Raw genomic sequence first — 14,126 nt, 5'->3', positions numbered from 1 at the left:
TTAAATGTTATTGGCCACAAACCACTAGGTGACACACACTACAAACGAAAAACTCATGGAGAAGTACTTTTTACACATGTATGCTCTTCCATTAGAAGTGCCCCCAACTCTTCAGAAAGTGACCCAAGGTACCCAGATACCCGCAATGTCACTCGAAACAAATTTCTTATTTTATTCTGTAACATGACCTGGTTCTTTTTATTTTTAAAGATGTATCTGCTTGAAAAGCAGAGAGCTGTACATAGAGAGGAAGTAAAAGGGGAAAAAGGTAAGTGAAAGAGAAAGATAAAGATGGGGAGAGAGAGAGAGAGAGAGAGAGAGAGAGAGAGAGAGAGAGAGAGAGAGAGAGACCATCTTTACCTGCTGATCCACTCCTTAAATGGCTGCCATAGAGAGGTCTGGGCCAGGCAAATGCCAGGAGCCAGGAACTCCATCCAGGCAGGTTGCTCACATAGATTGCAAGAACCCAAGCGATTGCGCTATTTCGGTTTTCCCAGGAGTTTTAGCTTGCTTGCTTTCTTTCTTTTCTTTTCTTTTCTTTTCTTTAAATCCAGGTCTCTACAAGGCAAGCTCTTTCTTAAGATTCTGAAGAAGCCCTTCTTTCCTTTTTTTAAAGATTAACTTATTTTTATTGGAAAGACAGATTTATAGAAAGCAGAAATAGAGAGAAAGATCTTCAATCCACTGGTTCACTCCCTAAGTGGCCACAACGGCCGGAGCTGAGCCAATCTGAAGCCAGGAGCCTCTTCTGGATCTCCCACATGAGTGCAGGGTCTCAAGGTTTGATCCATCCTCTACTGCTTTCCCAAGGCACATGCAGGTAGCTGGAAGGAAAGTGGAGCATCCAGCACAGGAACCAGCACCCATATGGATCCTGGCACATGCAAGGCAAGATGCCACTAGGTTACTGTGCTGTGCCAGAGCATTAGCATTCATCCCAGGTCAGAAGGAGCCAGACCAGACTCAAACTGGCACTCTGATATGAAACACCAGCATCAATAGAGGTAGTTTAATCTGCTGCAACACAATTGCAGACCAAGTATTATTTTTAGTATAAAGCATGACTCCATATTTTATAGTAAAGTGAATATGTAATAGAATACATATAATATTTATCTTGTGCCTTCCTGTGTCCCTTGGAAATACTACTGTCTCCCCCATCCTTGGTTTTTTTTTTTTAAGATTTATTTATTTTTACTGCAAAGTCAGATATACAGAGAGGAGGAGAGACAGAGAGGAAGATCTTTCATCTGATGATTCACTCCTCAAGTGACCACAACATCCGGAGCGGAGCCAATGCAAAGCCAGGATCTAGGAGCTTTTTCTGATTCTCCCGCATGGGTGCAGGGTCCCTGGCTTTGGGACAGCCTCAACTGCTGTCTCAGGACACAAGCAGGGAGCTGGATGGGAAAGAGGGCGGCCAGGATTAGAATCAGCGCTCTTATGGGATCTTGGCGTGTTCAAGCCAAGGACTTTAGCCACTAGGTCACCCCGCCGGGCCCCCATTCTGTTTTGGTTTTAGAAACGTTGTCAAACAAGTGTACAGTCATTACTCTAGAAGCAAATAAAGTAACCAATAAGCCTTAACATTTTTTGAAGCCTGCAATTTTGCAAACACATTAACATTCTGAGAGTTAGCAAGGCAGCTGTCTTGCATATGAATGATATCTCAAGGTCGTTACACATTCACCTTCTTATACTCCATTGAAAGAGCGCTATAAGAATCTCTAGGGACTTCTGGTCTACTTTCAATAGTCATAGTTGGCCCAGTGCTCCTAAAGCAAATCCCCTTTGGGGAAATGTGTCCAACATTCTCAACAGTGTCCTTCAGCATGCATAAGCCCCAGCTCATTGTTACGTTGAGAGTTCAGGGATGTTCTCTATCCACTACCTCTGCACCTGCTTTGTTGTTGGCCTTATCCAAATATCCCAGCCCTAAGAGTGGCTGAGAGAGCAGATGGGCCACAAATCATGAGATTTTATTGTACATTATCCTTTTGCTTATGAAATCCACCCCCCCACACACATACACACACCTCAACTCTGGGATCTGATAGGAATTTTCTTCATTATCATTGCATGACTTTCCCATAATGCTTTTTTATTATTAAAAATAAGCAATTAATTCAGAGTGATATAAAATAGAGTAATAGCCTCTTCCTTTTAAAATAGTCTAAAAGAAGTCAAGGTAGAGATTTGTTCATGTAGAATTAATGACATATATTTTCGTCGAAGGACAACCAACAGTAGCCATTATTAGTTTGGTGGTTTCTTTGTGAACATGTCAGTAAGAACACCAGAAATTCTTCAGGATGGAAAACAGATGCAATCTAGGAAAGTTAAAATCCTGGCAGGAACAAGCCCCTGTGCTGCAATTCTAGGACATAGCCTCTCAACAGAATAGAAACAGTATTTGGCCATAAACTGAGCTCCACGTTTCCATCTCTGACTGGACCTACTGCAACCAAAGGTTATCCTACTCAATTCCCAGCCAATCAGTAACAAGAAACTTTAAACTCTAAGCCCAAAAGTCTGTTAAGGACTTTCTCAAACCAAATGTATTTCAAATGTATTGGGGAGACACCAATAAACATACTGCCGTGTTGAGCATGCCATGGGCAGAAGGAACAATATTACCTGTGCAGAACATGAGTTGAGTGTAAACTGAAGTGCCATGTGTCAAAGTGACTGAGTCAGAACACACCGACACCTCCCCAGTCCAATAAATATCCCCATGCAGCTTCCTTTGAAGAGCCAGCCAATGAAACCTCTCTTTACTATTCTGTCTCTCTTGTGCTGGAGTATTCAACACTTAAAAAACCCTGTCTGGGTTAAAGTGGGACAACTTGTTAATTTCTGCCACTAAAGTATTAAATTGATAGCAAACCCACGTTGCAAGGGAAGCAAATACTATGGCAAGAGTAAAGCAGGGATAAGATACACAAGATATTGATAGCATATGACTGTATGCAAGTTCTTTAAACCCTCCCTAATTTAAGCCCAACATAGATTTAAAAAATCAACATGAAAATACTAGTTCCTGCCTAGAATTATTTTGATTCTGAAATGACAAAATTCACACAAAATATATATCATGTGGCCAATGTTCAATGAAGAGACACTGCTGTTAATATTTCAGGCAAGAGTGAGAAGCAGGGAGAAGCAGGTTATGAGAAGGCAGAAAGCATTGTGTACGCAGGGTAAGAATTTGCTCATTCATAGCAGGATTTCCGTTCAGATGCTTCAACAAGTGGACTCAATCCAATACTTCCCGGAGGATTTGAAGTGATGTTTTCCCACCTTTGAGCTTTTACTTCTTCTATTTATGTTTCTTGTGTGACTTCTAACAGACTCCTTTATTGTGGGTCACATGATAGCTAACACTTTTCCACTTAGAAGATTTTGTTTAAAAGTTGTAGATTGGGTCTGACACAATACCTCAGTGACTAAATCCTTGCCTTTGGAACCTTATATGGATACCAGTTCGTGTCCCAGCTGCTCTGCTGCTGACCCAGGTCCCTGTTTGTAGCCTGGGAAAGCAGTAGACGATGGCCCACAGTCTTGGGACCCTGCACTCATTTGCGGGAATCAGAAAAAGCCCCTGGCTTCAGATCAGCTCTGCTCCAGACATTGCAATCACTTCGGGAATGAACCGTCAGATGAAAGGTGTTTCTCTCCATATCTCCTCCTCTCTGCAAATCTACCTTTCCAATAAAAATATATAAGCTATAAAAATAAAGTTGCAGTTTAAAAGCAATTATACATGGCTATCCATTAACTAGTGTTACTTTTTGTTACAATTCGTTCTTGTGCAGGCCATCGTGTTTAGCAAATTGCTTTCACTGCAACACATAATAGAAATTGTTAAGTAACAATTTTCTTTAAAATGTAAGTTTCATTTTTTAAAAATGAGCAAGATTTATAGAACATAGCCAAAGGAATCCGTTTCTTCATGTTCTTCTTCTCTGTCCCAAGCACTGTACTTGTGGAGCTAACTGTCTGCTTTATGCTTTGCAGGGATCTAAAACATAACAGTGTGTACCAGTACCGCATCATCGCCATTTCAGGAACTGAAGAGAGTGAGCCATCACCAGCTGCCATATATATCCATGGAAGTGGGTATTGTGGTGATGGAATCATTCAAATGTAAGTAGACGTAGCTCAAGAGAAAGGAGGAGGAGGATAACTCCAGTGGGTGATGCTTATGGTGTTTGCTAAAGAGCTTATGATGTACTCTTCGGTGTAAAGTTATGAGTTGCCAGTGAACACAAGCAGTTTCTTCCAGCAGTTTCCTGTCTTTGAAGGAAAAGCAGTAACTCTCTTTTGAACACATACATTCCCAAGTATACAATATAATACTAATATGTGACCTAAGCAGAGCTACCAATATGCACTTATTACCATTTATCCACTGTTCTCAATTGTTTTATGCATGCTACATGGATTTCATTAGTCTCTTCTCCAGTAACCCACATTCAGGTAACAGAGAACAGTTCATCTAGGTAAAAACACTTCAACATTCATTGAAAGTTATCATATATATTGGTTAAGACTGTATATATGTTATTTTATGCAGTATATCTTATCACAATATATAGAACACAACAAATACTCAGAAAAATATTATCCAGACTTTTCACTATAGTAATCAAACCATAAGCAATATGAGCCAGCCCCATGGCGTATCAGGCCAATCTTCTGCCTGACCACCTGGAATCTTGTATAGGCACCAGTTTGAGTCCCAGTTGCTCCGCTTCTGATCCGGTTCTCTGCTAATTTACCTTGGAAAGCAGTGAAGAATCATCAAAGTGTGTGGTCCCCTGTACTCACACGGGACACATGGAAGAAACTCCTGCCTCCTAGCTGTGGTAGTTGTGGCTGTGTCAAGATTGAACCAGAGGGCCCGGCGGCGTGGTCTAGCGGCTAAAGTCCTCGCCTTGAAAGCCCCGGGATCCCATATGGGCGCCGGTTCTAATCCTGGCAGCTCCACTTCCCATCCAGCTCCCTGCTTGTGGCCTGGGAAAGCAGTCGAGGACGGCCCAAAGCTTTGGGACCCTGCACCCGCGTGGGAGACCTGGAAGAGGTTCCTGGTCCCGGCATCGGTTTGGCGCATACCGGCCCGTTGCGGCTCACTTGGGGAGTGAAACATCGGATGGAAGATCTTCCTCTCTGTCTCTCCTCCTCTCTGTATATCCGGCTTTTCAGTAATAATAAAATCTTAAAAAAAAAAAAAAAAAAAAAAAAGATTGAACCAGAAAATGGAAGAGCTCTCTCTCTCTCTCTCTCTCTCTCTCTCTCTCTTGAATTCTGTCTTTCAGATACTGATGCAAATTAATGGGCATCAGTAGAGATAGATAGATAGATAGATAGATAGATATGTGTGTATATATGTATATGTGTATATATGTGTGTATATACTTATATATGTATACATGTGTATATATGTGTGTGTATGTGTGTGTATATATATATATATATATACTTTTAATTTAATCCAAAGAAATTTTTAGGAATTTAAAGGATATGTATGTATATATGTATATACATGTATGTGTATGTGTGTGTATATACGTACATATGTCTATATATGTGTGTATATATCTAAAGTTTTAATTCAAAGGAATTTTTAGGAATTTAAAAGAAATTTAAAGAAAAATTGGGACTAGAAAGTAGAAAGATGCATGTCTAAAAAAATGGATTTCATTGAGATATCATTGTATTCATGACCTTGTCTTCACAGCAAGATATTATGCAACTGCCAAACAAGGATAAGAAGTCCCGAAGTGTTTTGCATTGTTTAAAAAAACTTGAATAAGTAAACAACTGAGTTATTTTCATCCAGAATCAGCCCAAACATTTTTTGACATAAAATTAAGAGTTTTATCCACAAGTATGGATATAAGAGAACAGCAATCTTTTAAAATTAAGTTCATTGTTGCTAAAATTACATTCTTGATTGTTGAACTTTTTATTTGCAAGTCACATTATTGCTCAGGGACTTTAAAGCTAGCTACAGATTCCACGGTACATATTATGTACAGAGACAGTAAAGCAAGCTATTGGCAAAATGGTTTCATTAAATACACTACTGTGTGTCACATAATGTCTGTAGTGTATGGAACTGCAATTAGCATTTCTGTGTGGGGAGGAGTTTCAAAGCTGGATGAATCCACTGAGATGTGGAATGTGAATCAATGTTGTAGACAAATCAGAGTGATAAATGATTGGATTCCCTTTATGTCCATCACTGACGCTATAGTGTTCAAACTGTAAGTAGCTTCAAGAAAAAGAGAAATTTAATTTGCTACTGATGATTTTCTGTATATAATATAAACTGGAAACCTCTGTGTTGAGATGAAAGGACTACCTACAACTACAGCAAGGGTGTGGGAAAGAGTATCCACACATGAATAATTGCCCACCTAGACATTGGGTATTGATGCTTGCTTCCAAGTCATGACTTAGCACTGAACAAAATTTTGTAAATTTTGAAGGTATGATTGAATGAGGCCCCATGAGTTATAACTTTTGACTTATTCTACAAAAGTGATAGCAGTGTGTATAAGATTTCCTTCCTCCTCTCCACTGATGTATGTCAGATATTTGTGAAATGATACCAAGGCACCTTTTTCAAAGAAGAAATGACATTAAAATAATTGACACTGTTAAGGTCACTGATAATTATCTGCAGCATTTCAAGTGACTTGCTGAAGCAGTGCATCTCAGGGATATATATGTGTGTCTTAACTGTCTGTACCTATGATTTCACATGTGAACTATCAAGATTTTAACATTAAAGTGAGCATGCAAAAAAGTTGGTGTTCAATTAAGGTGCAAATCAGCTAACTACCAACAGTAATACATCTCAAAAATTGAATATGAAATTCCTCATCTGTTCAAGAATGAACCTGATATGTTGTCTTGTGTGTGCCTAAGATCCATACTGAAATGTCACAACAGAACACAGAAATGCAGTTTTTCAGTGCAACAGAACTGTGGAAGGGAAAGCCATTCATTCTTCTAGACTGGACTTAATAATTTAATGTAATGCGAGAAAGAGAGAGAGAAATTTGCCAGATTTGAAGCCTGATGGAGCAATCAGTGTTCATTTTGGAGGCATATAAATGGATGTGTTGATAAAACATTGAGCATAAGATCATCCTTCTCTTTGATCTAAAAGGACTGGTACAGTTACCATCATCACTAATTTTAAATAAAAGTATTAATTTAATAACTTTCTAAATTATTTCTACCTAGAATTAGTATTTTAAATAGCTGTTAATTCACATGGAGATACTAACTGCTCATTGACAAACCTCAGAGAAAATTGACTATAACTTTTGAATGTTTCCCTTGGTGGAGGGTGGTGAGAGAGAGATAGCTGCTACTAGGAACTTTTCGTGGTGTGATACCTGCTCATTTGGCATCGATGCAAAGAGAAACGAACAATGAGGCCCCTAGTGGATGAGCAGTCTTCTCTCCATGATTCCCATCCAGAGATTTTCCAATTTTATATATAGTGCAAATGTGAAAGCATTGGAGGAATATTGTCATGCTGTTATTTTACCTGTATGTTCTTACTGGACCTCTGCTATGCACAAAACACTGTCCTGTTCTCTCCTTGAATCCTAACAACTTTATGAAGTAGGTTGTCAGACTTTATTTGCTGAAAAGACAACGTAAGCAAGATTTTAAAAACGTTGCACACTCCCCTGAGGTTAGAAACAACATACGAACTGAGGCCATAATTCTCATCTGTACCACTGCAGTGTAATGCTGCAACATGATAATGTGCAAAATTGACCACAAAGGAATGGGCTGCAGGCTGTCTACCAAATCCCAAGCCTGTGCCAGACACAGGGTTGCTGGGATGATGAATACTCTGTCACGGCATTGGCATCTTACATCCTGGTATGAGAGATTTTAACGAATAGGCGAAAGAGTTGGTTTGACAAGTGTTGTAGTAAATAGAACAAGTCATCTCTGAGCACAAAGAAGGATCCATACCCACCCCAGCCTGAGAGGTCAGTAAAGGTTTCTCAGAACCTCACTATCTAATGATGGATCGATCATGCCTAGAAGGCATCTGTGGTGACTCTAGTGTTTCAGTTAAACCAATGGAACTGACTGGGTGGTAGTGGAAGGCAGGTTGGAAATATTCTTTGTGACTTAGGCAGTAAGCCCAGATTCAAGAAAATGAAAGTCTCTCCCCAGATAACCCAAGAAAAAGCTATAAAGCAGAAGGTCACCAGGAATGTGTAGTCTATAAGGTCCAGTGGCAGAGATTTCTAGGCCAAACTAAAAATATGGACTTCTTTGCCATGGATTTATAGACAGGGAAAGAACTTCTGTGGCTCTTTGGAGATCAATGAAATGTCCTAGCCTGCGTAAGGATTGATTGTGAGGCACCTTGGCGCAACTCTGACACCTCCTAAAAGCAACAAACATTGCCGAGTGTTAATTGCCGGGGTGAAAGGTAAAGTCTGAGATGCTTCCAGAAGTGATGGGTCCCAGCTGGTCTCTACAAAGAGATGGCTGCCACACTCCCTGGGGAGACCTCCCAAGGCTGATTGGAAATGGGAAACGGAATTAGCTGACTTGAGCATCTACAGTGGGACACGCACTGTGCCAGCTACACTAACCACAGAGAGAAGGACAAAGAGAAAGATCTCCTGTCTGCTGGTTCACTCCCCAAGTGACCACAAAAGCAGAAGCTGAGCCGATCGGAGACCAGGAACCTGGAGCTTCTTCTAGGTCTCCCACATGGGTGCAGGATCCACCGAGGACTTGAACCATTCTCACCTGCTTTGCCAGGCCACAAACAGGGAGCTAGATTGGCAGTGGAGCAGCCAAGACATGAATCAGCACCCTTTGGGATCCCAGCAGTTGCAAAGCTAGAACTTTAGTCACTAAGCTATCGCACCAGGACCACATTAATTACATTCTTCTACCAAGCTTAATTGAGGGGAAATCAGTGGGGATAGGGAAGAGGGAACTTGGTGAGGGGTAAGGGAAATCCCAGAGCCTATGGAATTATTTCATAAGATAAAAGACTTTTTTTTAATTTCTAAAAATTAAAAACATTTGGGCCTGGCTCAGTAGCCTAACAGCTAAAGTCCTCTCCTTACATGCGCCAGGATCCCATATGGACACTGGCTCTGATCCCAGTGGCCCTGCCTCCCATCCAGCTCACTGCTTGTGTCCTGCAAAAGCACTGGAGTACAGCCCAAAGCCTTAGGACTCTGTACCCATGTGGGAGACCCGGAAGAGGGTCTGGGCTCCTGGCTTCAGATTGACTCAGCTCCAGCCATTATGGCGGCTTGGGGAGAGAATCAACAGATGAAAGATCTTCCTTTCTATCTCTCCTCTCTGTATATCTAACTTCCCAATAAACATAAAATAAATCTTAAAAAAAATTTTAAGTCTTCTACATAGATGGGTAAAAAGACAAAAAAAAAAAGCTTTGTTGAAGTTCAACACTAGTCAACGAATTTTTCTACGATGATGGAAATGTATTTCTGTTTTTACCAATACAGTGATCTCTAGCCTCATACCCACTTTAGCTACTTCACAAGTGATCACTGTGACTGGGGAATGCACTTTTAACCTGTTTTAGTTTATTTGAATTTATACTGTCATGAATAGAAATAACATATAGAAGGATCAAATGGTTTACCCAGGATAATGGAGCATATTCAGAGTATGGATTTTTAAACCCAAGTTTTCTAGTTCTAAAAGCGTGGGACTGCTCCAGAAGGCAGTGACCCATTCAGTCCTTTGGTTTTGCCCCTTGTTGCCTAAGTCCAATTCAGAGAGCATTGCTCATCCTCTATAAATGCTAATCTCTGCAAAAAGTCTCCTTATATGATGAAAATAATTCCAACAAAAGCAAGATAGGAACATTGTTCTTTTTCTTCTTCTCTTTCTTTCTTTTTTTTTTTTTTTAAGATTTCATTTATTGAGCTCAGTGCAGTAGTCTAGTGGCTAAAGTTCTCTCCTTGCATGTGCCAGGATCCCAAAGAGGCACCAGTTTGTGTCCCAGCTGCTCCACTTTTCGTCCAGCTCCCTGCTTGTGGCCTGGGAAAACAGTAAAAAACAGCCCAAAGCCTTGGGGCCCTGCACCCACGTGGGAGACCCAGAATTCCTGGCTCCTGGCTTTGGAAAAGCTCAGCTCCGGCCATTGTCGCTATTTAGGGAGTGAACTAGCACATGAAAGATCTTTCTCTCCTTCTCTCTGTAAATTTGACTTTGCAATAAAAATAAATTTTTTAAGACACTTGTAAGAAGATTTCATTTGTTTTTTTTTTTTTTTTTTTTTTTTTTTTTTTGAAAAGCATGTTTACAGAGGAAGGAGATAGAGAGAAAGAGAAAGCTCTCCCATCTACTGATTCACTCCTCAAATGCCCACAATGCCTGGAGCTGATCCAATTTGAAGTCAGGAGCCAGGAGCTCCTCCTAGGTCTCCCATGTGGGTGTAGGGGTCCAAGGACTTGAGCCTTCCTCTCCATTCTCCCAGGCCATAAGCAGGGAGCTGCATCAGCAATGGAGCTGCCAGGACACGAACAAACACCCTTGTGGTGGGATGACACTGTCACAGGTGGAGGATTAGCTTGCTATACCCCTATGCCCAACCGCTCAGAGAAATACATTCATATGTTTTAAAATCTCCACCTTTCATAATTCCCACTTTGAAAACAAAGTAACATACCCAAACAGGAGAAGGACTTGCCTGAATTCTCACAGAAGGTTCCTGGCTTGGGTGGAAGGCCGGAAAGCTTTCCTGTCCAGCTGATTCTGAGTCTGACCTGGAAATTTCTCTTCTACATCTGTTCTGCAGAGATCAAGGTGAGGAATGCGATGACATGAATAAGATCAATGGTGATGGCTGCTCTCTCTTCTGCCAACAAGAAGTCTCCTTCAACTGCATTGGTAAGTATTTGTCATGTCTATAACCACGTGGCTGGACAATTACAGTAACAGCAAGAGTTAGGTTGAAGTCATGATACATGGTTTGATATTTTACCTGTGCACAGAGTGCCTCGAAACTGGTGGAAACTTTTATGCCACATGAAGTGCCAACAATTAAATATATATATATATATATATTTGCAGATATCCCTTGGCACCTGAAGTTTAAATTCTTTATAGATGTGACCAGGTCATGCGATTTTTTTTTTTTTACTCAGGCATTCCTTAAAGACATTATTACTCTTCTTCATGCCAACTCTCCAGGATAGCTATTCCTATAGATGTCTAAGGTTGTTTCCCCCACTTACTTCAAAGAAGAAAGAACACAAAAGTCAGAAAGATTATAAAACGTGTCCAGAGTGACACAGGTCAGAGTGACTGAAGACAGAAAAGGGACTTGAACTTGATGTTATCTGATTTTCCAGCTCATACTGAACCCACTTTAGGACATGTCCTCTAAGTCCAGATCAAGGAACCACCACGGCCACACGTGCAGACTGAGAACCTTGGGCCATCTCGCTGATCTGAGGGAGGAGAAATAGCAGACCAGCTTGTGTTTAGAAAACAAACGTCTTTTTCGCACCTTTCCCAAGTCAGATGGGAAATGTGTTTTCCTCTGCCAGGAGCGGGTCTGGCTGATCTGGCATTTCAGCCCCACTTGGGAGGCCCTGGCCAGCCTGGGGCTGGTAAACAGACATGGGTTGGGGGGCAGGGATGGAATTTTGAGCTGGCCCAGATGAGATCATGCTTCCTTTAAGATGCAAATCGATACCTGAAGATCAAAGGTCCTCCAGCTAATCCCTAGGGCTGGAGGTGAAAACTAATCGCAATTCATTTGCAAGTACAAAAGACAGAGGTGCTCTAACTGAAAAAGGAAAGGGCAGCTACAGAGGGGATGAAAACCCTGGTGGGAAGATTTCTCACTGAAAGGCAGTTTTCTAGGAGGACTAAAGGGAAGGAGATGTCATTGCATGCTCGCATCTGCAGTGCATTACAGGGGTGCGCGTTCAGCCATTTTTTCTCCAGTAGATTGTGAACTCCTTGAAGGTGAAGACCATGAGCCATTTCACTTTTATTCCATTCTCAATGCACATTATTGAAAACACACTATCCTCCACAAGGAGTGGGCACAGAGTAACACAATCGAGATACTCTGAAAGTGTTTCCTGGAAGATGGGAAGAGACGAGAGGAGGAAGGATAGAGGGGTCTCTGGGTAAGGCCTAGGAGTTTTAATTAAGGAGTTTTTCCCCTCTTTCATGTTAATTTTAGTAAAATCTGATAGTAGTTTAATGTTCTGGTAGAAAGTCCTTGGACCAAAATGAAGAAAACCAGAGCCAGTTCCAGCTGTGCTGACTTGCAGAAAACTGACCATGTTGGTTTCCTCACCTGGCCCTGAGCTTATATTTTGTAGATGGAAATGTTCAGGTTAGGTAGTCTCCAAGAACCTGCCTTTCTGTTGTGTAATCTCTAAGGCAGGTGACCAAATTTCTTACAACGGTAAGAACAATGGTGAACTTGAACTAGATCCTACCGTCATCATAATCCTCCTGCAAATAACATTACTTTCACACCATACTGAAAAATACACGCCTGTTTTAACCACATTCATGTGAGGCACAATGTAAGTGCTTCCGGGAAGAAGGTAGGATGTGGTAAAGGTAGGACATATTATCCTACAGAAGGTGTTATATTCCTGTTATCCATGTGCTTTGTAGATTCAGAACTTGCAACACTAAATAGTCTCTTACAGGGGTCAGTTTGAGATTTTTTTTCTGCTCTTGGATTCTGGAACCTCAAGTAAAGAGTGGGTAAAAATCAACATGTGGTTCACTGAATTTTAGAAACAGAACTGAATGTTCAGCTTCCAATCCTAAGGACTTCAGGAAATACCACCAAACTGCAAGTCTAGCCCCAGCTTGCCTTGTTTCTGCCTTGGATCTTGCCTCTCATATGATACTTTAGACAAAATGACTGTTTTCAACTAGAGGGGTGGTTTATCAAACTGTGTTAACTAAAGCATTTTAAGGAAAAGAGTAGGGTTGAAGGTGTTAGCAAGAGAATGAGACATATAAATCTGTTAGATAGATAGATGATAGATAGATAGATAGATAGATAGATAGATAGATAGATAGATGATAGATAGACAGATAGATAGATAGATATAGAGCTGCTCTATGTCAGATTTTACATCCCCTGCTGTTGTTATTTACTAAGCATTTATAATATATCAAACACCATCTATAAAATGTTAACCTCATACCAACTCTTTAATTGCACTAATTTTGCAAAAGCAGCAGCTGAGGTATGTAGCAGCAAATTAAGAATACTAAATTAGGTAGTAGAGCTGGAATTTAAATTCAGAGACCGACTCTAAGGTTGGGCACTTGGCACAGTAGTTAGGATGTTTTTTTCGGTGCCTGCATCCCATAATAAAGGGCCTGGCTTCGAGTCCCACTTCCATTTGTGGCTGAGCTTCCTGCCAGTACACACCCAGGGAGGCAGCAAGTGACCTGGGGAGACAAGATTGAGTTACAGCCTCTGGCTTCAGTCTTCCCAGGTATTTCAGAAGTGAGCCAGTAGATGCAACATATTTCTCTCTCTGTCTCTCTGGCTCTCTCTTCTCTCTCTTTCTCTCTTATTTCCTTCCAAATAAAAGACTGTAGAGCCCACTAATTACCTGCAAAAACAAGCTCCTTATAAGGTTTGGTGTTGGGAGTTGGAGGTTGTGGTGAATGAGGAACCTTTATGTAACCAGTTAATGGAATGAGATAGCAAACTGTTGGTGATATAGACAGTATCCAGAGAAGCCTGTTTCCTACCCCTGTGCATTGAGTAGTGTTTGTGTTAGAGGATTATCTCAACTATGCCGTCTGCTGTTCGTTTAGAATCCCTTAGGCACTCAGAAAGACGTAGGTTTTCCAGAAAGAATCGAATCTGCCTGAAGATTAGTGGTTCCTGGGATTATGCGCCAAGGACAAACTTCATAGTTGAACTCTAGAAAACTGTATTTCTCTAAAAGGGGTAGCTGAGGAACAGATGGCAAATGTTTGGTTCCAAGCGGACTTCAATTAGAGAGATGGGGATGGGGGATGAGAGACTTTTTTGGGGAAGGATATTGTTCTGTTTTTTAATCACATTTTTCTGGTACAGTGACCAG

General features: G+C 41.0%; 1 protein-coding gene across 1 annotated transcript in view; it reads left to right on the top strand.

Moving 5' to 3' along the window:
- The window catches only part of PAPPA (pappalysin 1), a 246,820-nt gene that overhangs the window by 108,019 nt on the left and 124,675 nt on the right, over positions 1-14,126 (top strand). Inside the window, exons 8-9 of the mRNA XM_036496589.2 lie at positions 4,018-4,146; positions 10,838-10,929. Of these exons, the coding sequence (XP_036352482.2) occupies positions 4,018-4,146; positions 10,838-10,929 (221 nt within the window). The remainder of the gene's footprint in view (positions 1-4,017; positions 4,147-10,837; positions 10,930-14,126) is intronic.

This window comes from Ochotona princeps, chromosome 14 (assembly GCF_030435755.1).
Source record: "Ochotona princeps isolate mOchPri1 chromosome 14, mOchPri1.hap1, whole genome shotgun sequence".
Taxonomy (NCBI): domain Eukaryota; kingdom Metazoa; phylum Chordata; class Mammalia; order Lagomorpha; family Ochotonidae; genus Ochotona; species Ochotona princeps.
The sequence above is the reverse complement of the archived record's forward strand: the minus strand, read 5'-3'. Positions and strand labels throughout refer to the sequence as shown.